At 36.3% G+C, this 25,323-nt stretch overlaps 1 protein-coding gene across 2 annotated transcripts in view; it reads right to left on the bottom strand.

Moving 5' to 3' along the window:
* Positions 1 to 25,323, bottom strand: part of LOC150089880 (uncharacterized) — a 134,183-nt gene that overhangs the window by 86,668 nt on the left and 22,192 nt on the right. For both annotated transcript variants that reach the window (XM_090368881.1, XM_090368883.1), the window contains exons 2-3: positions 8,986 to 9,300; positions 4,463 to 4,804 (exon numbers count right to left, since the gene is read on the bottom strand). In XM_090368881.1, coding sequence (XP_090225007.1) covers positions 4,463 to 4,804; positions 8,986 to 9,279 — 636 coding nt within the window. In that variant the 5' untranslated portion in view covers positions 9,280 to 9,300. The remainder of the gene's footprint in view (positions 1 to 4,462; positions 4,805 to 8,985; positions 9,301 to 25,323) is intronic.

The raw sequence follows: 25,323 nt of genomic DNA, 5'->3' as shown, positions 1-25,323 counted from the left end.
AGGAGATGGAAAGAAACCCCATGGTAGAATGATAGGATGAGAGAGGCTGTGAAAATCAAGAATAATGCATTCAGGACCTACTTTCAGAACAGAAATGATGAGAATAAAGAGAAATATGAAATCATGAAGAGAGAGGCCAAGAGGATAGTTAACAAGGAAAGAAGACTGTGGTTGGAAGAATGGAGTGAAACTCTACGACAAGATATCAACGATAATAAAAAAACACTGTAGGGTATGATGAGGAAAAGGAGAAGAGATGGTGAACAGAGCAAATACTTGATGGATGAGAATGAGAACCTAATAACCAAGGACGAAAAGATAAGAGGAACATGGAAAAAGTATTTTGAAAATCTGTTGAACGTGCAGGACAGCCAGCAAAAGGGACAAAGGCAGGTTGATCATAAAAGAGGGGATGAAAGCAAAGATACGGAGAGAGAGCAGATAGACTTGACTTTGAATGATGTAGTGCAGGCATGGAAATACATCAAGACAAGTAAGACTGCTGGTATGGATGAGATAAATGGAGAAATGCTGAAGGCTACAGGCGAGGTAGGGATAGCATGGATACACAGACTGTTCCGTAAGATTTGGGATGAGGACAGGTGCCGAAGGACTGGAAAGAAGGTTTGATCATCCCGTTGTTCAAGAAGGGGAACAGGAACAAGTGTTCCAATTATAGAGGCATCACACTGACATCACATGTGAGTAAGCTGCATGAGAGATTGTTAGAGCGGAAGATAAGAGGAATGATTGAAAATAGGATGGCCGAGGAATAGTACGGCTTTAGGCCTGGCAGATCGATGGTGGATCTAATTTTCTGCATCAGGCAACTGATGGAAAAGTGATATGAACATAATAAAGAATTACGATGGCATTTTTGGATATAAAGAACACGCTTGATGCCGTAAAGAGAGAGAAAGTGTGGGAGGTTTTGAGAAACTTGGGGATAGAGGAACATCTTGTGGAGAGATTGTTGTTTGGTTTTTTAAGGAGCATTAGCAACTAAGGCCATATTGCTCCGGGTTATGCGGTAGTCATTCCCTGACCTTTCCGCATCCTCCATATTTCGTGGTGACAGGCTCAAACCCCAGTTTAATCAAGAAGTGTGTGCTACGCACTGCTGCTCCTTCCCACCTGGCTACAGAGGCGCCAATGGATAAAGGGATGGTTGAGTGGGAGATGGTAGAGAGTGGAATAAATGGACACTGCTCTACGTGGACTAATGTTATTAGCGGAGTCCCCCAGGGTTTGGTGCTGGGCCCATTGTTGTTTTGTGTATTTATCAATGATATCAATGAAGGTATATCAGGCTTAATGTCCAAGTTTGCAGATGATACAAAGGTTGGCCGGGTTGTTAATGATACTAAAGACAGTATGCTATTGCAACAGAATCTAGAAAAGTTAGGCAGATGGGCTGAGAAGTGGCAACTGAAGTTTAACATTGACAAATGCAAAGTGCTCCATATGGGCAGCAGTAACCCTAGAGAAATGTACCAACTGTGTGGTACTACACTCAGGGAGGTGGAGAATGAAAAAGGCCTGGGGGTAATTGTGAAGTCAGATATGAAGTTCTCTGAGCAGTGCAGACAGGCTACCAGAGCAGGTCATGGAGTTTTGTCAATGATATATAGGAATTTTGCTAGCAGAAACAAGGAGTGATTATCCCTTTGTATAAGGAAATGGTCAGGCCACATCTTGAGTACTGTATACAGGTCTGGAGACCTGATTTTAGGAAGGATGTAAAGTTGCTAGAACGAGTACAGAGAAGGGCAACAAGGTTGGTGAGAGGAACAAAGGGGTGTTCTTACAAAGAAAGGCTTAAGTGCTGCAAGTTACAGCATCTGGAGACTAGGCACCTGCAAGGTAATCTGATTGAGGTATATAAGGTCTTGAATGGTTTGAGCAGGCTCAATACTGACGAGATACTTCCACTTGCTCAGACTAAGGACCTGAGGCGGTCATAGATTCAAATTGAGGAAAGACAATTGTAGAATAGATGTGCGGAAGTTTGCCTTTAGCCAACGGGTAGTTGATTGCTGGAACAGACTTTCATCTGTTGTTGTGGAAGTTGTAGCTTAAATAAATTTAAGGCTGAACTAGACAAATATTTGGAGTGACCGAATGGGTGAAATGGGAAGGTTTTTTTTTTTTTTTGGATGATGCTGTATAAGCTTGCTTTCTTGCATCATATGCCTCAACTAATGCTAATGTATAATTACACAAGGTATATTTTTGAAGAATTACAGACTACCCATTCTTCACTAGCCACTTTCATTGCCTACTACTCATCTGTATATGAATACAGTGTGTGTGTGTGTGTGTGTGTGTGTGTGTGTGTGTGTGTGTGTGTGTGTGTGTGTGTATATATATATATATATATATATATTGGTAAGGAAAAAAATAAATTCACTGGAAGTGATCATAAAACAATCCAATCAGGACAAAAATTCTGATTAACAGCAAATGAAGCACAACAAGTTTTTTAAATTAAGGGAAAAATATCAGTTAATATAGAAAAACTGAGCAGCCAAATAGATGATTATAAAAATAGACTTCAAATGGAATTTAAAATTTAATAGGAGAAAAATACTTCAAAAAGTGCATTTGCATTTCAGAAATATGTAAAACCATCCAAAGAAAATGACATTGAATTAAATATACTTGGATACGTGGATCTTAGATAAGCTTTTAATACTGCTGCACATGGAAGAGTGCTGTACATATTGGAGCAGTGTGTCATTAAGGACAAATTGCTTCTATAGATAAAGCGATGGTTAAGTGGGAGAAGACAAGGTGGTAATTAATGGACACTGCTCTTTGTGGACTAATGTTTATTAGTGGAGTTCCCAAGGTTCAGTGTTGGGACCATTGTTGTTTACTGTATTCATTAATGATATTGATGAAGGTAGATCAAGCTTAATGTCTAAGTTTGCAGATGATACGAAGATTTGGTAGGGTTGTCAATAACACTAATGACAGTACACTACTGCAACAGGATCTAGAAAAGTTGAGCAGATGGACTAAGAGTTAGCAACTGGTTTAACATTGACAAATGTAAAGTACTTTATATGGGTAGCAGTAACCCCATAGTAATGTATCAACTATGTGGTACTACACTCAGAGTGGTAGAGAATGAAAATGACCTGGGGGTAATTGTGCAATCAGATATGAAATTTTCTGAGCAGTACAGAAGGTCTGCAAGAGTAGCTTATGGTGTCTTGTCAATGACATAAAGGAATTTTTCCAGCAGAGAAAAGGAGGTGATTATCCCCTTGTATAAGGCAATAGTCAGGCCACACCTTGAGTACTTCCTAAAATGAGGTCTGAAGGCCTCATTTTAGGAAGGATGTAGAGCTGCTGGGACGAGTACAGAGAACGACAAGATTAGTGAATGGAACAAAGGGTTGCTCTTATGAAGAAAGGCTTAAGTTATGCAAATTATAGTGTCTGGAGATTAGACACCTGCAAGGTGATCTGATTGAGGTGTATAAAGCCTTGAATGGTTTGAGCAAGCTCAGTGCTGATGGGATCCTACCTGTAGCCCCGATTAATTGCCTGAAGGGACATAAATGGGAAGGGGTTTTTTTTTTTTTTTTGGCTGATGCTGTATATGCTTGCTTTCTTGTATCATACGCCTCAACTGATGCTGATGCTAATGCTAAAGATACCAAGGAAAATGGAGTCCAAATATGTTGGCAGACTACAATTGGAATCTCCTACAGGAAACACCAATGAACAATTATAAAAGGCAAAAAACAACAAAATAAATATTTTGTTATCAGATAAACATTTTTGTAAATAGAATAAGGTTAATAGACCCATTTTTCAATATTTAGTACTGTATGTAACTTTTTTTTAAAATACATGAAATCTTTTCTTTTCTTTTTTAATAAAAACTTAGTTTTTGACTTTAACCCCTTCTAGTTAAAATTGGTGGCCATTACAGCAATATTGCCATATCTGAATTCAGCAATGTAAAATCTACAAGAATTGCCTTGAATTCTAACAGGGAGTAAAAAAAATGTTTTTTTTTGCTGACCAGTGTTATCTACAACATGAACCACTGATACAGCTTTCACAATCAGATATATCATCCTTGTAGGAACAGCAATAATTGTGATTATGATCACTGTCCTTCACACTGTGCAGAAAAATCCTGCATTTAAATACTGTCAAGACAGGACAAATTTTAATGGCCTTTTTCTTCACACCATGGCTGAATTAGTTGGTCTCATGTGAGGGCAGCATGATTCCCTCCCAACCTAGAAATTCAGATTTTACATCCAATAAAACTGGCGCACTGACCACAGATTACACACAATTTATAGACTTGCTAAACTGATCCCTCATAACCTTAGTTGCTTTGGTGTAAAAACCAGGGCCAATCAACCTAATACATCAATCAGACTGTGAAAAAAAAAAAAAAAATGTAATATATAACTTAATAGAATAAATATCTTACTTGTCCTGTCAGAGATGCAGGAATAGTGACAGAAATTTCTCTGGGTTCACCTTCTACACCACCAGTTTCACTTACTGCTAACACTATTTGCTGTAAGCCTCTATGATTAGTTGCAGCTACAATCTGTTGTGTAGCATTTGCTACAGGCTGAAAGGCTGAGTGCTGTGGTTGTGCCATGGGTACAACTGAAGCAGTAAGGCCTGAACTGGTTCCTCGAGCTGCATAAGCAGGAATTGTTTCATAATGATTCTGTGCTTCTTCATCTTGTTGTGAATGTGGATCTGATGTAGTATAGTAAGTACCATCTGAAGATGTATAGTATGTAGTCCCATCATAATGTGCCTACATAAAGAAATTGTGTTACTAAAGTTTTTTGCTTAGAAAGAGAACATATCTATATAGGAGACATTAAAAAAATGACATTTGCCATAATAAAATTGCATATTTTTTATCATTCTTTTCTATAATTATATTATGTATAAATATATAATAAAGTTTAGTTATAAATTTATAATTAAACTTTTACTAACATTTTCATTACAGTAAATAGCAATCTTAATTTAAATTATTCAGGTGAAACAATTTGTTAACCTTTATTTAAATAATTTCTTTAATGATGATTAAAGTGCTGTGATCACTTATCAGGCATTTCTCGACAACTGACATTTTGCTGTTTGCTTCTTCCTGTTAATCCATAGTACTTTTGCAAAAATAATAGTACACCTTATAAATATCCCAAAACTATAAATACCACAAGAACATTAGTTAAAATCTGAGAAATGCCATGAGAGAAACCAAAACACAGTGAGGTCTTTTTAAATAAAATATAAACAATTTCATTTTTGCTTTAGCCTTTATGCCTCTGATTAAAACTAACCTGTTCCCTCTACTGCCTGAAGTAGAGGGAACTTTATAACAATTAACTTATATCATTTGCAATATGAGTTCAATATATTATAAAATATATATAATGTCATTTATTTGGTGATTTAAATCTCACAAATGTAAGGTTCTGGGTTACTGCTGTGATTAATAAAAAAAAAAAAAAAAAGCATTTCACAATGTAACTTGAGCTGATGTAAGTTAAGAACCACTTGTGTACAGAACATAATTAGAATGTCATCCTGAACAGGATAACATTCTAAATAACTCTCATGTTTTTATGATCTCAGTAGAAGGAGTAGAGTTCAGGATGGTAATTTTTATGCTTTTGTAATCAGAAATTGCAAACCCTTAACATTAACCTGTAACATCTTTTTTTTTTATGAAAACCCAAAACACAAGAGGTATTAGAACCTATAGTACTTAATACTGTGCATGAGTTGAAGGTTGAGAAGATGAAAGAAGATATTTGTTGACATTAGAATTGAATTTTTGTAAATTATAACTTTCAGAAATATATATGAAGGAAGGTTGGTCCAGAAAATGGAAGCTGAATGATTAAATGAGGAAGAAGAAAAATTTGATTCTGTGAGTTTGAAGTTGGACAATAAAAGGATGTTCACCAATTGCAGCATATGTTTGGACTGCTTTGAAAGAGAGGGCAGGAATTATAAAGCCAAATCAGAAGAACAGTGCCCACAGAAGTATCTACTAAAAAGGCATGCAGCAGAAACAGAATATCTATGAGACAGAGAATGGAGAGACTTTGTTAGAGATGAGTCATTAATTAATCTAACTGCCCTCTTTTGAACGGAATCTAGAAGCCTGAGAGAGGGTTTTGGGGGCACCACCCTAGATGTGGGAACAATATTCTGGTAAGCAGATTTGTGATTTGTACAGAATGAACAGCTGCTTGGAAGAAAACTAACACTGAGAGCGAAAGAGAAGCCCCAGCTTTTAGATGCAGAGGAAGCAGTATTTGTAATGTGCTTATGCCAAGAGAAATTAGAAGTCAGGGTAATCCCTAATATAGATATTGACCTTGCCTAGAAGTCAGAGGGTCATCAAAGATAAGCATAGGAGTAGAAGAATTCTTTTTGCAAGGTATAAGACAGAACTTATACCTTGCAAAAAAGTTTTAGAAGGATTTAAATCAACACTAAGTTATCTTTGCCCCACTATAGAATTACCTGGAGATCAGCATTTAAGGAATTGGTAGCAGATATTAGAGAAGTTGAAGCTGTTTGTGCAGGGCAAGGTTTCTCAAACTGAAAGGCGGAATGCAATTTGCTATCATCAGCAAAACTACGGATAGCATTTCCAGTCAATGGAAGAAGTATACAAGAGGAAAAGAGTGGGAGAAAGAACTGAACCTTGGGGAACACCAGCATTAGTGGAACAGTTAGAAGACAGACAGACAGCTATCTACCATCATTCACAGTGTGCAGTCAGGGAAAAAACTGGATACTCAATTACAAAAAACAGATGGCAAACCATGAGATGGAAGCTTATTTAAAAGACCTTTATGCCAAACATGATCAAAATCTTTTGAAATATCAAGAGAAACTGCTTGAGTTTCACCAAACGTTTCCACTGAATCTGTCCACAGATAGAAAACATAAGCCATTATATCACCAGTGGATTAACACTGATGGAATCCATACTGGCGATACATGATCAGTTAGAAGGTTTCTAGATAGTTTAAGAGTTGACAGCTAATTAATTTCTCCATTACTTTAGAAAGAGTAGAAGGAGATAGGACTATAATTGGATGGGAGAGACTTGTCACCCTTTTTTAGGAACTGGCTGGATATGGGCAAATTTCCAAGCAGAAGGAAAAACACCTTTGGAATAAGAAAGTGAAAAAAAAAAAAAAAAACACAAAACAGGAGTAAGTTACATTCATGAGCAAAAAAAGATGTTGCTCATAAGTAGCAAGAGAAACAGACCAGATAATGAAACTATAATGAACAATGGGAAGAATAAATCTAAGAAAACAAAATTAAGTAACTGTTTCTTACATACACAAACTTATATCAGTATATTCAAAAACATTTCACTAACTTCAGTGGTGCATCCAGGAATTTTTTTGGAGGGAGCTAGAAGTTGTTTTAACTTGATTATCTCTTCTCTGAATGGGATATATTTATATCAAAATCAGAGCTTTGTCATAATACCTGAAAATCAGTATATAATATCAGGTGATACATACAGTTAGATGTCACTTAAAGGACCAATCTATGTAGCAAGGATTGATAATAACAATATTACATGGAAAATGTGAGAAAACCTAATGAAAAAATTTCTGAGAATTAACCTTAAAGCTAACAAGTAATATAAAAAAAATTTTTTTTAAGTCAATTCCTACTTAGTTCAACAAAGAAAAATTTCATTTTAGTTACTTTTTATTAAATAATTACAATTAATATAAATATGTATATACATATGACAGAATCACAATATTAAGTGGCAAAATAGAAAGCGAATTTCCTTGAAATTTTCCATTTTACTTTCTATATATGGTGTTGGACTATTATTTTTATTCACATGTTTCATTTTCCATTTTGTTCCCTCCTTGACTCAGACTAGAACCCAGAATGAAAAAAGATTCTGAAAAAGAAATTTTTTTCCAGCGATCTACACGCTTCGCCACTGACGGTATTTATTCCTAAATTTATATCTTGCTAAATATCTTATATAAGAGAAATTTTTTTCTCCCATATAAAACTAAAATTAATAAATTAAATTTAATTAACGAATTAATATTTGAAAAAACTGTATTAACATCAAGTGTCATCCACTACAAGTTTAAAAAAATGTATTTGAACTTGAGTGGATGAAAAACAAAAATTTATCAAAAAATTATTGATTTTCACAAGAATTGAACTTGCATTCTTCACCTTCACGTGAAAAATACTGAAATCCTTGCATTTTACCGATTGAGCTACTGCCTGTTGATTTCAATTTTATTCCTAAATTTATATCCTGCTAAATATCTTATATAAGAGAAATTTTTTTCTCCCATATAAAACTAAAATTAATTAATTTAATTTAATTAATGAATTAATATTTGAAAAAACTGTATTAACATCAAGTGTCATCCACTACAAGTTTAAAAAAATTTATTTGAACTTGAGTGGATGAATAAAAAGTATTTTATTAACGATTGAAAATTTGAACAAGATATATAAATATATATAGGGAGAGTGTGAACTAATAGTAGGAATTGAAAAAGTAATAATACAGTTAGATATAAAGCAAGAATGATCTATGAAAGTGCATGTGTATGCTGCTTCATGATTACCCACAGACATAACAGAGGCTCTATAAAATCTACATAAGCAAACAGATTGTTACACATTTGAAGGAAAGAAATAAATAATTGCAGAAAATTTAATGAGCAGACGACTACAAAGATCAAAGCTATCCATTAATAAAATAGTAAATTCCTAATAATACAAACCAAAACACAGCATCAAATGTTCTCAGTTTGACTGCCATATAGTTTGGTATTAATACTAAATCAAACTCTACTACATCTGATACTTTACAATTGACTGTATATGAAAAGATGATTGTAAACCGGCTTCTTTTCTTGAAAATATGTCATTTAAACTGCAAAAAAATATCTAGTTACTAACCTGACTCTGTTCAGTATACTGATATTCTTCAACATGAGGACCATTTGCTGCTGGTGTCACATAGTAAGTTGCAGTACCTTCTGTTGCACCCTGTTGACCTACAGCTTGCCCTTCAGCTTCTCCACCTTCATCCACAATTTCAGAACCATCTACATTTGGCAAAATAGATGTACTTGCAGTACTATTTCCACCAGTACCATCTTGAATCTCTTTGTTAAATGATGCCAAATAATTCTGAATATCTGAGATTGTCTCTGCCTCTGCTGCGACACCACCTCTTTCATGGTCATCCATCACAGTTCACACAGGCTATGCCTAAAAAAAAGCAGGCTTACATTAGAAAACATTAAACTATTTTTTAAAAAAATCTCAATTAATATCAGGATCTGATTCCCACTTAAGACATCATCCCATCCAAGAAGTTCAAGCTGACAGGAACTGAGAAGCTGGGGTGGACTGGCCCATCCAGCAAGAGCAAATTTAGGTCATCGGCTGACAGTCATGACATGATAGATGTTCCAGATGGGAACAAAACCGTTTAGAGCCATCAGGATGAAACCTGCCAGTCTGACCCAGCTGAAAAGTGCAAAAAGCAACTTTCAACTTTACTAATGCTAAAAGCAAACTTTCAGCCAGGGGTGACTGATTGCTAGAACAAGCTTCTATCCATTGTTGTGGAAGTGGATAGTTTGAATAAATTCAAAGAAGACTAGGCAAACTATTGGAGGGATGAATAGGTGAAATGGATTTTTTTTTTTTTTTTGGCTGACGGTGTATAACCTTATTTCCTTGCATCATTTGCCACTACTAATACTAATTCTATTTATCTGTATAGTTGTCAACCAGAAAATTGGAATGTCCTTATTAAGGGGTATCTTAACTTTCCTGATATTAACTGGAACTTGTGAGCTGGCATTTCACTTAGTAGGAAAACATTTCTAGATTTTCTCAATTACATAACATGTTAAAAGGACAACAGAAATCAATATTCCTGATCTGGTTATCAGCAGTGAATTTTCATGTATTATAAATTCTCAAAGGAAGGAATCACTAGACAGCACTAATCATAGTATACTGATGTAGTATTTATTCAATGGGGATACCACATTACTATTGTTAAGAGTACAGAAAAGAAATTTTCTTTTTTGCTAAAGTGATTATAATGGTCTTAGAAATTTTAAAAATTTTTCTAAACTGTAAACAAATGCAAATGGAAAGTGTTCAGGAACTAAGCTTTTTAGATTTTCGGTCTAAACAGTTACTAAGCTTTTTAGATCAACTAAGAGATGCCATAAAGGCTTAGACCAAAATGGATGAGATAGTGGTGGAAAATAAAAATTCATGATGATGACAAATTATAAGAGGGCACAGAATTCTACAGAAAATATAAATTATTTTGTATTCAAACTACTTAGGGGATTAGGCATGCCATGGCAGATTATAAGTTAAATCATCTTAGTCTTTGGCTAAGAGCAAAAAGAAAAATAGAAAATAATTCTTTGCTTATGTTAACACTAGAAGAAAAGGTATGAATCACACTGGCCCACTTTACATGAAAGGCATAACTGTTGATGATCCTGTATAGGTTACTGACAAACTGAATAAATATGTTACATATAAATTCACACATGAAGAAATTCTATTTAAAATCACGTGACAAATAGCATATAAAATCACGCATGAAGAAATTGCACCTAAAATAACACAGATAAGATTTAGATTTTACGTTTAAAATCACACAGATAAGATTTAGATTTTACGTTTAAAATCACATAAGATAAAAATTTGATTTTACATCTAACATAAAATAAGAGAAACAAAAAGATGCAAAAACATAAGTTTCCAAGTGTGCACTAATAAATGCTCTAACTCTAAACCATTTAATAAGTTTACAATACTTTGGCTAATGCTGTATAAGCTTGCTTTCTTGCATCGTATGCCTCCACTAATGCTAATACATCTATATGGACTTGTGTCCATAAAAACTGGATATCTATAAAAAATGGACTTGTGTCCATAAAAACTGAATAATGCCTATAAAGCATGGACTTGTCCATTTTATATATAGAATAGGCAGAAAAAAGTAATGGCACTGTTCTCTCAAATTGCAAGGCACCTTGACATTTCTCATCTTAAGTCAAATTACCATTGGGTTGTCAGATGCTAAACTGATAAGGTGGCTGATCTTCCACCAATGAGATACTGACATTAAGCACTGAAATGGCCATCTGGAGATGGGGTACCACATTACTAATAAGTAAAACATTATACTTCTCATACTTGAAAAGTGATACTTATTAGCAAATAAACATGGACAATTCATGGTGCAGCCTCACAATCACATCTTTTTTCTGATTGTTCAAAAAAAAAAAAAAAAAAAAACCAGATGCAAGTCATACTACAGACATAGATTTATCCATAGAGAAAAACCATTCATCAAATAATTAATCACATATAATATAATATCAAATAAAATATCAGATAATATGAAACTGCTATAGCTGAGCGGTCATCGCAAGGGTGCATAAGTACACGTGCTTTGAATGACCGTGATTCAAGTTTGCGTGATTACTAAATACAGTTCTGTTTCTTGTATTCTCTCTATCTTGTGAACGCCTCTGACTATGTGATCATCCCGGAATATAAAGAGAAACTTTATTTATTTATTTATAATGTAATCAAATAATAGAAACCATTCATTTAAGAATACTTTACATCCTTTTTGATTAATCATTCTTGATTGATAAATTTCATCGGTGGTAAGAAAGAATGAACTTTTTTAGTTCTTGTTTCATGATTATCCTATATCAATAACTTATTGCATCGAGTACTACTCATTACTCCACTGCTGTGCATCCATATCAATTAGTTCTAATTTTTATACATTTTTTTATTTTTTTTAATGCAGCATTAAATGGAATTACATGTATTATCTTCAAACTAATATTTGAAAGGAAAAAAGTACCATCACCAGGGCTACCAATGGATGCAGGTGTACTGGATATAAATAGTAGAGTAAGTGTGCCTCCAAATCCTGCTACAGTTATAATAAGATTCTAGCTTACATTTCATTGCAATATACACTTCACAGTAAATATAATTGCCAAAGTAATAATACTGGGGATGCCACAATTTAGGAAATCTTAAAATTGCTATATCTAAGTCAAAAAATTAAATGGACTATATTAACATTAGCATTTAGCATTAGTTGAGGCATACGATGCAAGAAAGAAAACTTATGCAGCATCAGCCAAAAAAAACAATCCTCCCATTTCACCCATCAATTCACTAAAAATGCCTGTCTAGCTCAGCCTTAAATTTATTTAAGCTTACATAATAAGAGATGGAAGTCTGTTCTTCCAGCAATCAACTACCTGCTGGCTAAAGGCAAATTTTCGCACATCTATTCTACAACTGTCTTTCCTCAATTTGAATCTATGCCCCCTAAGGTTCGTAATTTGTGTGAGAGGAAGAATCTTATCACTGAGCTTGCTCAACCTGTTTAAGGCCTTATACACCTCAATCAAATCACCTCGTGGGTGCCTAGTCTCCAGGTACTGCAATTTGTAGAACTTAAGCCTTTATTGGTAAGAATACCCCTTTATTCACCTCACCAATCTTGTTGCCCTTCTTTCTACTTATTCTAGCAAATCTACATCCTTCTTAAAATGAGGTCTCCAGACCTGTATGCAGTACTCAAGATGTGACCTGACCATTGCCTTGTACAACGTGATAATCACCTACTTGTCCATGATCTCATGATCTGCTCTGGCGGCAACTTCATATCTGACTGCTCAATTACCCTAGGACTTTTTCACTCTCCACTTCCCTGAGGGTAGTATCATACAATTGGTACATTTCTCTTGGGTTACTGCTACCCATATGCAGTACTTTGTATTTGTCAATGTTAAATTTCAGTTGCCGCTTCTCAGCCCATTTTCCCAAATTATCTAGATCCTGTTACAGTAGCATACTGTCTTTACTGTCGTTAACTACCCCCAACCTTTGCATCATCTGCAAACTTGGACATTATGCCTGATATACCTTCATCAATATCATTGATGAATATACAAAACAACAATGGGCCCAACACTGAACCCTGGGGAACTCCACTAATAACATTAGTCAATGAAGAGCAGTGTCCATTGATTCCCACTCTGTCTTTTCCCAATCAACCATCATTTTATCTATTGTAGCAACTTGTCCTTAATATCATACTGCTCCAATTTGTACAGCAGTCTTCCATGTGCAACAGTATCAAAAGCTTTCCTGAAATACAACTATATAATATCAAAATTATTTTTTTTCATCCAGTTCCTTTGTGACCACATCATAGTAACCCCTCAAATTGGTCAGACAAGATTCCATTTTATAAACCCATGCTGTGTCTTAACTATTACTGCAGTTTTGTCTAGATGATCCTGCAATGCTTCTTTAAGCAGTGACTCCATTATTTTCCTCAGAACACAAGTTAAACTAACTGGTCTATAGTTTCTTGTGTCACCTTTTGAACCCCTATTGTGAATTGGGGATCAACTGACGATGTTACCAACAGTAAATTCAAAGTGGGAAACATTCAAGGAATTAATCGTGGATGCTACTAAAAGTTTCATACCTATTAAGAAATATTGTTCAACATTTAGGCCTAAATGGTTATAACAATGAGACTCGAAACAGAGAAGAAAAATGCATGGGATGCATATAAATTATCCAGCGACTCAGAAACCTATGGCAGATATAAGCTAGTCTATAATCAGGTCACAAAGGAGGTTAGGCAGGCGAAGGCAGATTACGAGAAATCCTTGGCAAAAGATGCTAAGAAAAACAGAAAGGATTTCTTTACTTATAAAAACTCTAAAAGGAAGGGGATGAATCTGATTGGTTCACTTGACATCGATGGTTCGACTGCTGATGATCCTACTGAGATAGCAAACAAACTGAATGAGTATTTTGCATCTACATTCACACATGAGGAATTATTAAGGTTTGAGAATTACAGAAGGTTATTAAATTGTAGCAGGATACTTATTCATTTTGTAATAACTGAGAGCAAAGTGGAGGAGAAATTGTTGAAGTTAAATATAAGAAAAGCACCTGGGGTGGATGGGATCTATCCAGTTATTAAAGGAGGCGGCAAAGCAACTAAGCATAATTATGAGAGATCCTTGGACTCAGGGGAGGTTTCCACAGACTGGAGATGTGCAAATGTATCCCCAATTCACAAAGGGGGATCGAAGGGTGACACGAGTAATTACAGACCAGTTAGTTTAACTTCTGTTCCGGGTAAAATAATGGAGTCACTGGTTAAAGATGCATTGCAGGATAATCTAGACAAGACTGCAGCAATAATTCAGACACAGCATGGGTTTGTTAAGGGAAAGTCTTGTCTGACAAATTTGATAGAATATTATGATGTGGTTACAAAGGAACTGGATGCAAAAAATAATTTTCATATCATATATTTGGATTTCAGGAAAGCTTTTGACACTGTTGCGTATGGAAGACTATTGTATAAATTGGAGCAGAATGGTATTAAGGGTAAGTTGCTACAATGGATAAAAGGATGGTTAAGTGGGAGAAGACAGAGGGTGGTAATCAATGGGTGCTGCTCTTCGTGGACTAATGTTATTAATGGAGTCCCACAGGGTTCGGTGTTGGGTCCACTGTTGTTTTGTATATTTATCAATGATATTGATGAAGGTATGTCAGGCTTAATGTCGAAGTTTGCAGATGATACAAAGGTTGGCAGGGTTGTTAATGACAGCAATGGCAGTGTGCTACTGCAACAGGATGTAGATAATTTGGGCAGATGGGCTAAGAAGTGGCAACTGAATTTTAACCTTGACAAATGCAAAGTACTGCATATTGGTAGAAGTAACCCCAGAGAAACGTACCAACTGTGTGGTACTACACTTAAGGTGGTAGAAAATGATAAAGACCTGGGAGTAATTGTGCAGTCAGATATGAAGTTTTCTGAGCAATGCAACCAGGCTGCCAGGACAGGTCATGGGGTTTTGTCAATGATATATAGGAATTTTGCTAGCAGGGAAAAGGAGGTGATTGTCCCTCTGTATAAGGCAATGGTCAGGCCACGCCTTGAGTACTGTGTACAGGTCTGGAGGCCTCATTTTAGGAAGGATGTAGATTTGCTTGAGTGTGTACAGAGAAGGGCAAAAAGATTGGTGAGGGGAATGAAGGGATCCTCTTACCAAGAGAGGCTTAAGTTCTGCAGTCGCTGGAGACTAGGCACCTGCGCAGTGATCTGATTGAGGTGTATAAGGCCTTGAATGGGTTGAGCATGCTGAATTCTGATGGGATCCTTCCACTTATTCAGATTACGAATCTAAGGGGGCATAAATTCAAATTAAGAAAGGACGGATGTAGAATAGATGTGCAGAAATTTGCCTTTAGCCAGCGAGTGGTTAATTGCTGGAACAAACTTCCATCTGTCGTTGTGGAAGTTGACAGGTTGAATAAATTTAAGGAGGAACTGGACAGGCATTTGGAGGGAATGGTGTGATTTTTTTTTTTTTTTTTTTGGGTGATGCTGCATAAGCTCATACACTTGCTTTCTTGCATCGCATGCCACTACTAGTACATGTACTACAATTAAAATACTACATAGTGTCTACAAATTGGGCAGCCTGGGAGTGAGGGAGAGCAAATATATGAATTATGGAATATTTTAAAGTAATAATTGCAGAAGCCACAAATGCATATATACCATTAAGAAAATATAGCACAAGGAGCAAGCCAAAATGGGTGAATACTTTGCAACCCATCATTTTTTCTAACAAAAAAGATCTAACAAAACAGAAAAATATCAGTCTAACAAAAACAGAAAAAGCTACAAAATAATGAAGAGTACTGAATCCACACAGCTGAAAGTTCATCTGTAATAGTTGAGTACCACAGAAAAGGTTGGTGTAGCCAAGGCTGAGTATGAGAAAGCACTGACTAAGAGAAACAAAGAATGAGGACAAAGAGTTTATCATGTATGTGAATACAAAGAACAAGGGAACAAATCAGATCAGACCCATATACATTGGGTGTGAGAAAACCCTGTAAATAACCTAGCTGATGTTGCTGATGAAATGAATAAACACTTTGCATCCATCTTTACGATGAAAGATCATCGTGGAGACAAGAGATTGTGCAAGTGAAGTTGAAAAGCATGAAATTGGCAATATTGAAATTTCAGAAGAGTATATATTAGAAAAACTTTGAGCCAAAAGGCAAGGTTCCTAGCATTGATGGCATGGCATATACCCAAATATTTTGAAGGAGGTGGCTAGAAAGTGCAATGAGCCATTGAGATTAATTGTGAAAGCATCAATGGACTGAGGAGAGGTTTCTTTGGATTGGAGAAGTGCCAATATATTGCCAATATATAATGATGGTCATAAGAGTAAAGTCAGTAACTACAGACCAGTTTGTCGAATTTCAGTGGTAGGAAAAATCTCAGAGGCAATGGCTAAGAGTGCAATCCAGAGACATTTAGATAGAAATGGCTTTCTCAACGACACACACAACCTGGTTTTGTTAGGGGAAAATCATCTTTAATTAACCTGGTAAGCTATTTTAACACAGTTACTCATAAGCTGGACGTAAAGAACAATTTTGACATAGTTTATTTCAATTTTATATTTGACTATTATTCATGAGGAGTTACTGAGCAAGCTGGAAAATATTGGAATTACTGGCAAGTTTCTAAGATGATGCACAGAATGGCTGTAGTGCAGAAGGTAGAGGATTGTAATTAATGGATATTCTTTAGATTGGTGTAACATCATAAGTGTGGTCCCCAAGAATTGGTTCTTGGACCACTTTTCTTTGATTTTCATAAATGACATCAACAAAGGAATAGAGGTGTGATGTCAAAATTTGCAGATAATGTAAAGATTGGGAGATTCATTAACAATTAGTGCCAAGCAGTGCTCCTTCAGGGTGACTTCAATGGATTCAAGAATGATTGTAAAAGTGGCAGCTATATTTTTATACAACAAAACTTTCAAAACTGTAATGCTTCCCCAAAATAATTTATACACTTGATGGGGTTAAATTAAAAATGCTAGAGGAAGAAAGAGGTCTAAGAATTATGATATATGGGTGGATATGAAGTTCTCCAAGCAGTGTAAGCAAGCAACAAGGAAAGCCTATTTTGTTCTGTTGATGATTTATCAAACAATAGCCTATAGAGATAAGAGGCCATAATTGTACTATTTAAGATAATCATAATGCCACTTAAAACTGTCTAAATCCCATTGGATGGCTTCTATAGTATTTTACCATTTTCACTTTAAACTACCCTCTAGACTACCAATTTCAGTAGTCCAAATTTTATTTACCATAGAAAAAAGGTGTTCAATAGCACCATTATTCTTGGTAAGAACAATATGTCCTCCTTTAACTGTTTTAAATTTTTACAAGACACTTCATCTTTTGAAAGATGCAGATTTTGAATGATTTTGTTCTATTTTGAAATCCACAATATTTAAATACACTAAAAATGTAATTGTTTAAAACAGAAGGTTAAAGAAAACACAGAATGAGGGGGAGAAGACAGAGAGTGGTAATCAATGGACACTGCTCATTGTGGACTAATGTTATTAGTAGAGTCCCTCGGGGTACAGTGTTGGGTACATTGTTGTGTCCATTACTGCATATGGGAAACAGTAACCCTAGAGCAATGTATCTACTGTGTGGTACTACACTGACAGTGGTAGAGAACGAGAAGGACCTGGGGGTAATTGTGCAGGCAGATATGAAGTTTTCTGGGCAGAGAAGACGGGCATCAAGATTGCTCAAGATGTCTTGTCAATGATATACAGGAATTTTTCTAGCAGGGATAAGGAGGTGACTATTCCCTTGTATAAGGCAATGGTCAGGCCACACCTTGAGTACTGTATACAGGTCTGGAGGCCCCATTTCAAGAAGGATGTAGAGCTGCTGGAACAAGTATAGAGAAGGGCAACAAGATTAGTGAATGGAACAAAGGGTTGCTCTTACAAAGAGAGGCTTAAGTTTTGCAAATGACAGTGTCTGGAGACTAGGCACCGGGAAGGTGATCTAATAGAGGTGTATAAAGCCTTGAATGGTTTGAGCATGCTCAATGCTGATGGGATTCTTCCTCTTGCTCAGAATAATCACCTGAGAGGGCATAAATTCAAATTGAGGAAAGACAGATGTAGGATAGTTGTGCAGAAATTTGCCGTTAGCCAACGGGTAGTTGGTTGGTGGAACAGACTTGCACCCCTTGTTGTGGAAGTTGATAGCCTAAATAAAATTAAGGCTCAGCTGGACAGGTATTTTGAACGAACGGAGGGGTGAAATTGGAGTGGGTTTTTTTTTTTTTTTTTTTTTGGCTGATGCTGCATAAGCTTGCTTTCTTGCATCATATGCCTCTACTCATGCTAATGCTAAAAATCATTTTAAGTACTTTTCCAAATATTGTGATTTCTTTATGAATTATTTAAATCTTCCTTTGACCAGTGCCAAAGGATAATCTCCTTTTTCTCAATTAAAATTAATAAAAAATCATTTTCAATAATTAATTTCTCAGAATATGTTATCAAATTTAGTAGTAATATCTATAAAAAATTAAACATGCAATAACATTAATCTGCACAGAATTATCTGATAATGTCCAGTGGACAAAACCAGAAAAACAAGCATTCTTTAAATTTAGTTAAAATAATGTTCCCATTATAAATTTGATTTACTTTTATTTTTATATCCAAATATATTATTTATATACCAGTAATTAATTTATATCCTTTATTTTTTTAATTATTGCTATGTTATATATTTTGTATATAAACACACATACATACACGAGGTGGCAATAAAGTTCCCAGACTAGTGCTGTTGCATCCATATTTGATGAGTAAAAATAAACAGATGTGGTATGTTGTAGTTCAAGCTTCCTCCAACAGATGGTCGTACAAAGATTGTCCAGTAGGTTCACAGATTGCAAGTAGCTAATTTCATTAGTAGCATTAACATCCCATCACAATTTTGATGGAGCAACGAACAAATATATTTTGCTTTAAACTGGGAAAATCTGCAACAGAAATGTATGAAATGTTAAAAACTGTTTACAGTAATGAAATGTTAAGTCATACCAGTGTGTTCACAATGACCCAAAAAGTGGTCATAAATGAGGTCACAGTTGCAAAAGTTGAGAAATTGTAGCAAGAGATCATTATTTGACCCTCAGAATGATGGCTGATGAGTTGGATATATAAGGAAATGATTTGTCAAATTCTGCATAAAGATTTAGCATTAGCATTAGTAGAGGCATTTGATGCAAGAAAGCAAGCTTATGCAGCATCAGCCAAAAAAAAAAAAAAAAAAACCCACTTCCACTTCACCCCTCTGTTCGTTCAAAATACCTGTCCAGCTGAGCCTTAAACTTATTTAGGCTATCAACCTCCACCACAAGGGATGGCAGTCTGTTCCACCAACCAACCACCCGCTGGCTAAAGGCAAATTTCCGCACGTCTATCCTACATCTGTCTTTCCTCAATTTGAATTTATGCCCTCTCAGGTGATTTTTCTGAGCTAGAGGAAGAATCCCATCAGCATTGAGCATGCTTAAACCACTCAAGGCTTTATACACCTCTATCAGATCACCTCGCTGGTGCCTAGTCTCCAGACACTGTAATTTGCAAAACTTAAGCCTTTCTTCGTAAGAGCACCCCTTTGTTCCATTCACTAATCTTGTTGCCCTTCTCTGTACTCGTTCCAGCAGCTCTACATCCTTCTTGAAATGAGGTCTCCAGACCTGTATACAGTACTCTAGGTGTGGCCTGACCATTGCCTTATACAATGGAATAATCACCTCCTTATCCCTGCTGGAAAAATTCCTGTATATCATTGACAATACTCCATGAGCTACTCTTGCAGCCCGTCTGCACTGCTCAGAGAACTTCATATCTGCCTGCACAATCACCCCCAAGTCCCTTTCATTCTCTACCACTGTCAGTGTAGTACCACAGAGTTGATACGTTGCTCTGGGGTTGCTATTTCCCATGTGTAGTACTTTACATTTGTCAATGTTAAACTTCATTTGCCACCTCTCAGCCCATCTGCTCAACCTTTCCAGATCCTGTTGCAGCAGCATAGTGTCAGTAGTGTCCTTGACAACCCTGCCAACCTTTGTATCATCTGCAAACTCGGACATTAAGCTTGATATACCATCATCAATATCATTTATAAATACAGAAAACAATAATGGACCCAACACTGAGCCCTGAGGGACTCCACTAATAACATTAGTCCACGATGAGCAGTGTCCATTGATTACCACTCTCTGTCTTCTCCCCCTCAACCACCCCTTTATCCATAGCAGCAATTTGCCTCCAATGTCACACTGCTCCAATTTGTGTAGCAGTCTTCCATGTGCAACAGTATCAAAAGCCTTTCTAAGATCCAAGTATATAATATCAAAGTTATTCCCTGCATCCAGTTCTTTTGTGACTGCATCATAGTATCCAATCAAGTTGGTCAGGCAAGACTTCCCCTTAACAAAACCATGCTGTGTCTGAGCTATAACTGAAGTCTTGTCTAAATGATCCTGCAGTGCTTCTTTAACCAGTGCCTCCATTAATTTTCCTGGAACAGAAGTTAAGCTCACAGGTCTATAATTACTTGTGTCAGCCTTTGATCCTCCTTTGTGAATTGGGGTCACATTTGCACATTTCCAGTCTATGGGTACCTCCCCTGAGTCCAAGGAAGCTCTCATAATTATGGCTAAGGGTTTGCTTACTTCCTTTGCTGCCTCCTTTAATATAACTGGATAGATCCCATCCACCCCGGGTGCCTTTCTTGTGTTTATCTTCAACAGTTTCTCCTCCACTTTACTCCCAGTTATTTCAAGATTCTGTAGCTTACTGCTAGAGTTGAATACACCTCCGGCATTCCCCTTGCTGAATAACTCCTCATGTGTGAATGTCGATGCAAAATATTCATTTAGTTTGTTAGCTACCTGAGCAGGATCATCAACAGTTGACCCATCAATATCAAGTGGACCAATCTGATTCATCCCCTTCCTTCTAGAGTTTACATAAGTAAAGAACTCCTTGCCGTTTTTCTTTGCATCCCTTGCCAAGGATTTCTCGTAATCTGCCCTCGCCTGCCTAACCTCCTTTGTAACTTGGTTGCATATCAACTTGTATCTATCATAGGCTTCTGTGTCATGTGTTAATTTATATGTATCCCATGCTTCATTTAGTGAAAAGGAAGATTTGCACAGCCTCATGGATGAGCAGAAGCAATGAACGATGTCATCATGCAAAAACTTCATCCAGACTTTTCAAGCCAATCCTAATTTCCTTGACTGTATTGTCACTGGAGATGAGTGTTGGGTGTTTGTACAACCCAGAGACAAAGCATACAGTGGGCTTCAAAATTATCACTGAAGCCTAAAAAGTTTCGTTTACAGAAGTCCAGGATCGAGATGATGCTGATCAATTTTTTCAACAAACAGGGAGTGATTCACAAGGAATTTTTTTTATGTAAACCCCAAACACGAGAAGTATTAGAAATTATAGTACTTAGTACCATGCTTGGGTTGGAGGTTGAGAAGACGAAAGAAGATATTTGTTGACATTGGACATGAACTGTAATTTTCAGGAAATATATGTGAAGGAAGGTTGTTCCAGAAAACGGCAGTTGAATGAATAAACGAGGAAGATGAAAAGTTGGTTCTGTGAGTTTGAAGTTGGCCAGTAAATGGATGTTGGCTGGTGGTGGCACGTGTTCGGACTGTTTTGAAAGAGAGAGTAGGAATTATAAAAGCCAATTCAGAAGAACAGTGCCCATGGAAGTATCTGTAGAAGAGGCATGCAGCAGAAACAGTACATCTATGAGACAGGGAGTGGAGAGACTCTGTTAGAGATGAATCGTTAATTAACCTAACTGCCCTCTTCTGAATGGAATCAAGCAGCCTGAGAGAGGTTTTGGGGGCACCACCCCAGATGTGGGAACAATATTCTATGGCAGGGCGGATTTGCGATTTATACAGAGTAAGCAGCTGTTTGGAAGAAAAGTAATGCCGAGAGCGAAAGAGAAAACCTAGTTTTTTTAGATGCAGAAGAAGCAATATTTGGAATGTGCTTGTGCCAAGAGAGATTAGAAGTAAGGGTAATCCCCAAAAAAGATATATCATTTTGCCTAGAAATCGGAATGCCCCTAAAGATAAGCATAGGAGCAGAAGAATCATTTTTGCGAGATATAAGACAAGACTGAGTTTTAGAAGGGTTGAAATCAACTAAGTTGTATTTGCCCCACTGGACAATTATACTGAAGATCGGCATTTAAGGAATTGGTAGCAGATTTTCGAGAAGTTGAAGCTGATTGAGCAGGACAAGGTTTCTCAAAATGGAAAGTGGAATGCAATGCTATCATCGGCAAAACTATGGACAGGATTTCCAGTCAATGGAAGATGGCCATTAATATACAAGAGGAAAAGAGTGGGGGAAAGAACTGAACCTTGGGGGACACCGGCATTAGTGGAGAAGTTAGAAGACAGAGAGCCATCTACCATCAACCTCAGTGAGCGATCAGAGAGAAAACTGGATAACCAATTACTAAAAACAGTTGGTAAACCATAAGATGGAAGCTTGTTTAGAAGACCTTTATGCCAAACACGATCGAAAGCCTTTGAGATGTCAAGAGCAACTACTTGTGTTTCACCAAACCTTTCCATTGAATTAGTCCATAAATAGGTAACATAAGCCAGAATATCACCAGTGGATCGACACTGACAGAATCCATACTGGTGATCGTTGATCAGATGGAAGGTTTCTAGGTAGTTTAAGAGTTGGCGGTTAATTGATTTCTCCATTACACCTGAAGGAAAGAAGGAATGAACGAATTTGCACCTGAAGTAAAGAAAACCGATGTTGCATTCTATGTACAGGTGCTTCAAATGCTACTGAAGCACATTTACCAGGTGAGGACACAATTTCAAGAGAAAAGCAGCTGGTTCTTGTTGCACCCCCCTCCTGCACTTGTTGTGAAGAAATTTCTCACAAAAAATGGCACTGTACAGATCAACCATCCACCTTACTCTCCCAATCTAGCAACAGCAGACTTCTTCCTCTTTCCCAAGGTGAAAACCATTTCAGGATGTTCAGAACATAAAGAAAAACGAAACTGCCAAACTGAATATCATCTCTTTGGATGCCTTCACTGACTCTTTTCAGAAACTTTTAAAAACAGTGTAATAAGTGTATTTGGTCAGGTGGTGATTATTTCAAATAAAAATAAAACCATTTTTGAGCTCTTTTACTTTGCATTATTTTTATTGCACCAGTCTAGGAACTTCATTGCCACACCTCGTATACATACATACATACACATATATATATATATATATACACAGGGTGTTTCAAAATTATGTATACACAATTTAAAAAGTTATATTTAATGAACAATATGCACCAATTTAATTTTCTTAAACTCATTTTGTAGCTTAAAAATAGACAATTTTTTACAATAATTTAATATCGTTTTATTTTATTTTATAGATACCTCTAAAATGATGGAGAGTACCCAATTAAGTTTGGAAAACAGAAAAGCAATTATAAAATGGTATTGGAAATATGAAAATGTCAATGAAGTTCAGCATGCTTGGAAATCATATGGAACAAAAGCACCCACACATTTAACAATTACTCATTTGCGAGATAAATTTGAGGAGCATGGAACCGTTCAGAATATCAATAACTTAGCATGTGGCAGGAAGAGGATATCCAGAAGTAATGAAAACATTGAAGCTGTAAGAAATGTAACCTTGTGCATCCCAAGAAAATCAACAAGACTGTATTCACAAGAGCTAGGTTTAAACCATACAAGTGTTTTTACAATGATGAAGGAATTAAACTTTAAGTCATTTATACCTTGATTAGTGCATGCAATCCAAAAAGATGATCCGGATCGACTATTGCAATTTTGTGAGCGGTATATTCAAAAAAAAAAATGACAAAAATCATGCTTTTCAGGATACAATTGTGTGGTCAGATGGGGCCACATTTAATATGAATGGCCATATAAATCATCACAATTGTGTTTACTGGACCACTGAAAATCCACACATCACTCTACAGAAAGATGTCAACCTATCAGGCATTACTGTGTGGATGGGGCTCTCTTTACATGGAATAATTGTCCCCTATTGATTCAGTGGCACTGTTAATGGAAAAAAATTATCTGGATATGTTGAGGGATTGTGCTGTACCAAATATCAGAAACATGTTTGCAGGAACCCTGGGGGCTCACATCTGGTGAGTATGGGCTTGGCACACCCAGGTCCTGAGCTGGATATCATCTTTCTTCTCTTTATTTTTTATTATAATTATTAGCCATATGGTGCAAGGAAGCCTGAGACTTATGCTGCACCAGCCATAAAAAATTTGAATACCCTGTGAGAGAGAGAGAGAGCGTGTAAGAGGAATCGCCAAAAAAGAGAAGAATGACGATATCCAGCTCAGGATCCTGGGTGTGCCAAGCCCATACTCACCAGATGTGAGCCCCCAGGATTGCTTTCTTGGTGATTCCCCTTCTACTTCTGACTCTTGTTTTCTCTCTCTCCCTCTCAGATTAATTCAGAAATTTTTTTTTTTTTTTTTGGCTGGTGCAGCATAAGCCTCAGGCTTCCTTGCACCGTATGGCTAATAATAATAATAATAATAATAATAATAATAATACATTGGTATATTTTCAACAAGATGGTGCACCTCCATGTTGTCATACAGCTGTGCACAATTATCTCGACAATGAATTTCATGATCACTGGATAGGTCGTCAAGGGAGTGCTTCTGAATATCCTCCAACATTGCCAGATACCACCCCTTTAGATTTTTTTGCTTGGGGATACTTTAAAAATTGGGGTTACAGTCACAAACCACAAACACTGGAGGAATTGTGATGAAAATTCAACAAGAAGCAGAAACCGTTTCACCTCATTAGTGCATTTCAGTATGTAGATCTGATGAAGATAGATGCTGCTCATCCATTAATGCCGATGGAGGGCATTTTGAACAATTAAAGTTTTATTGTTGTAAAAAAAAATTAATGTTTTTTGTCTTAAAAGTATCAAACAAATTTACATTTGTATATATTGTTCATTAAATATAAATTTTTAAAATGTATAATATCGGTGTAGATATACCATACTTTACCCATAAATTTAACTACATGCATAGTGTAAAGGCATCGCTTAAATTTATCTCATATTGTGGCTACTTTCACAACAATATACCAGGTATTGCACTACTTCAAATAAATAATGCTTCTCTAGTAGAGGAGGAGGCTACAGTTATTTCTTCTCAG

The sequence above is a fragment of the Mastigoproctus giganteus genome, chromosome 2 (assembly GCF_048544385.1).
Source record: "Mastigoproctus giganteus isolate SK-2022 chromosome 2, ASM4854438v1, whole genome shotgun sequence".
Lineage (NCBI taxonomy): Eukaryota > Metazoa > Arthropoda > Arachnida > Uropygi > Thelyphonidae > Mastigoproctus > Mastigoproctus giganteus.
The sequence above is the reverse complement of the archived record's forward strand: the minus strand, read 5'-3'. Positions and strand labels throughout refer to the sequence as shown.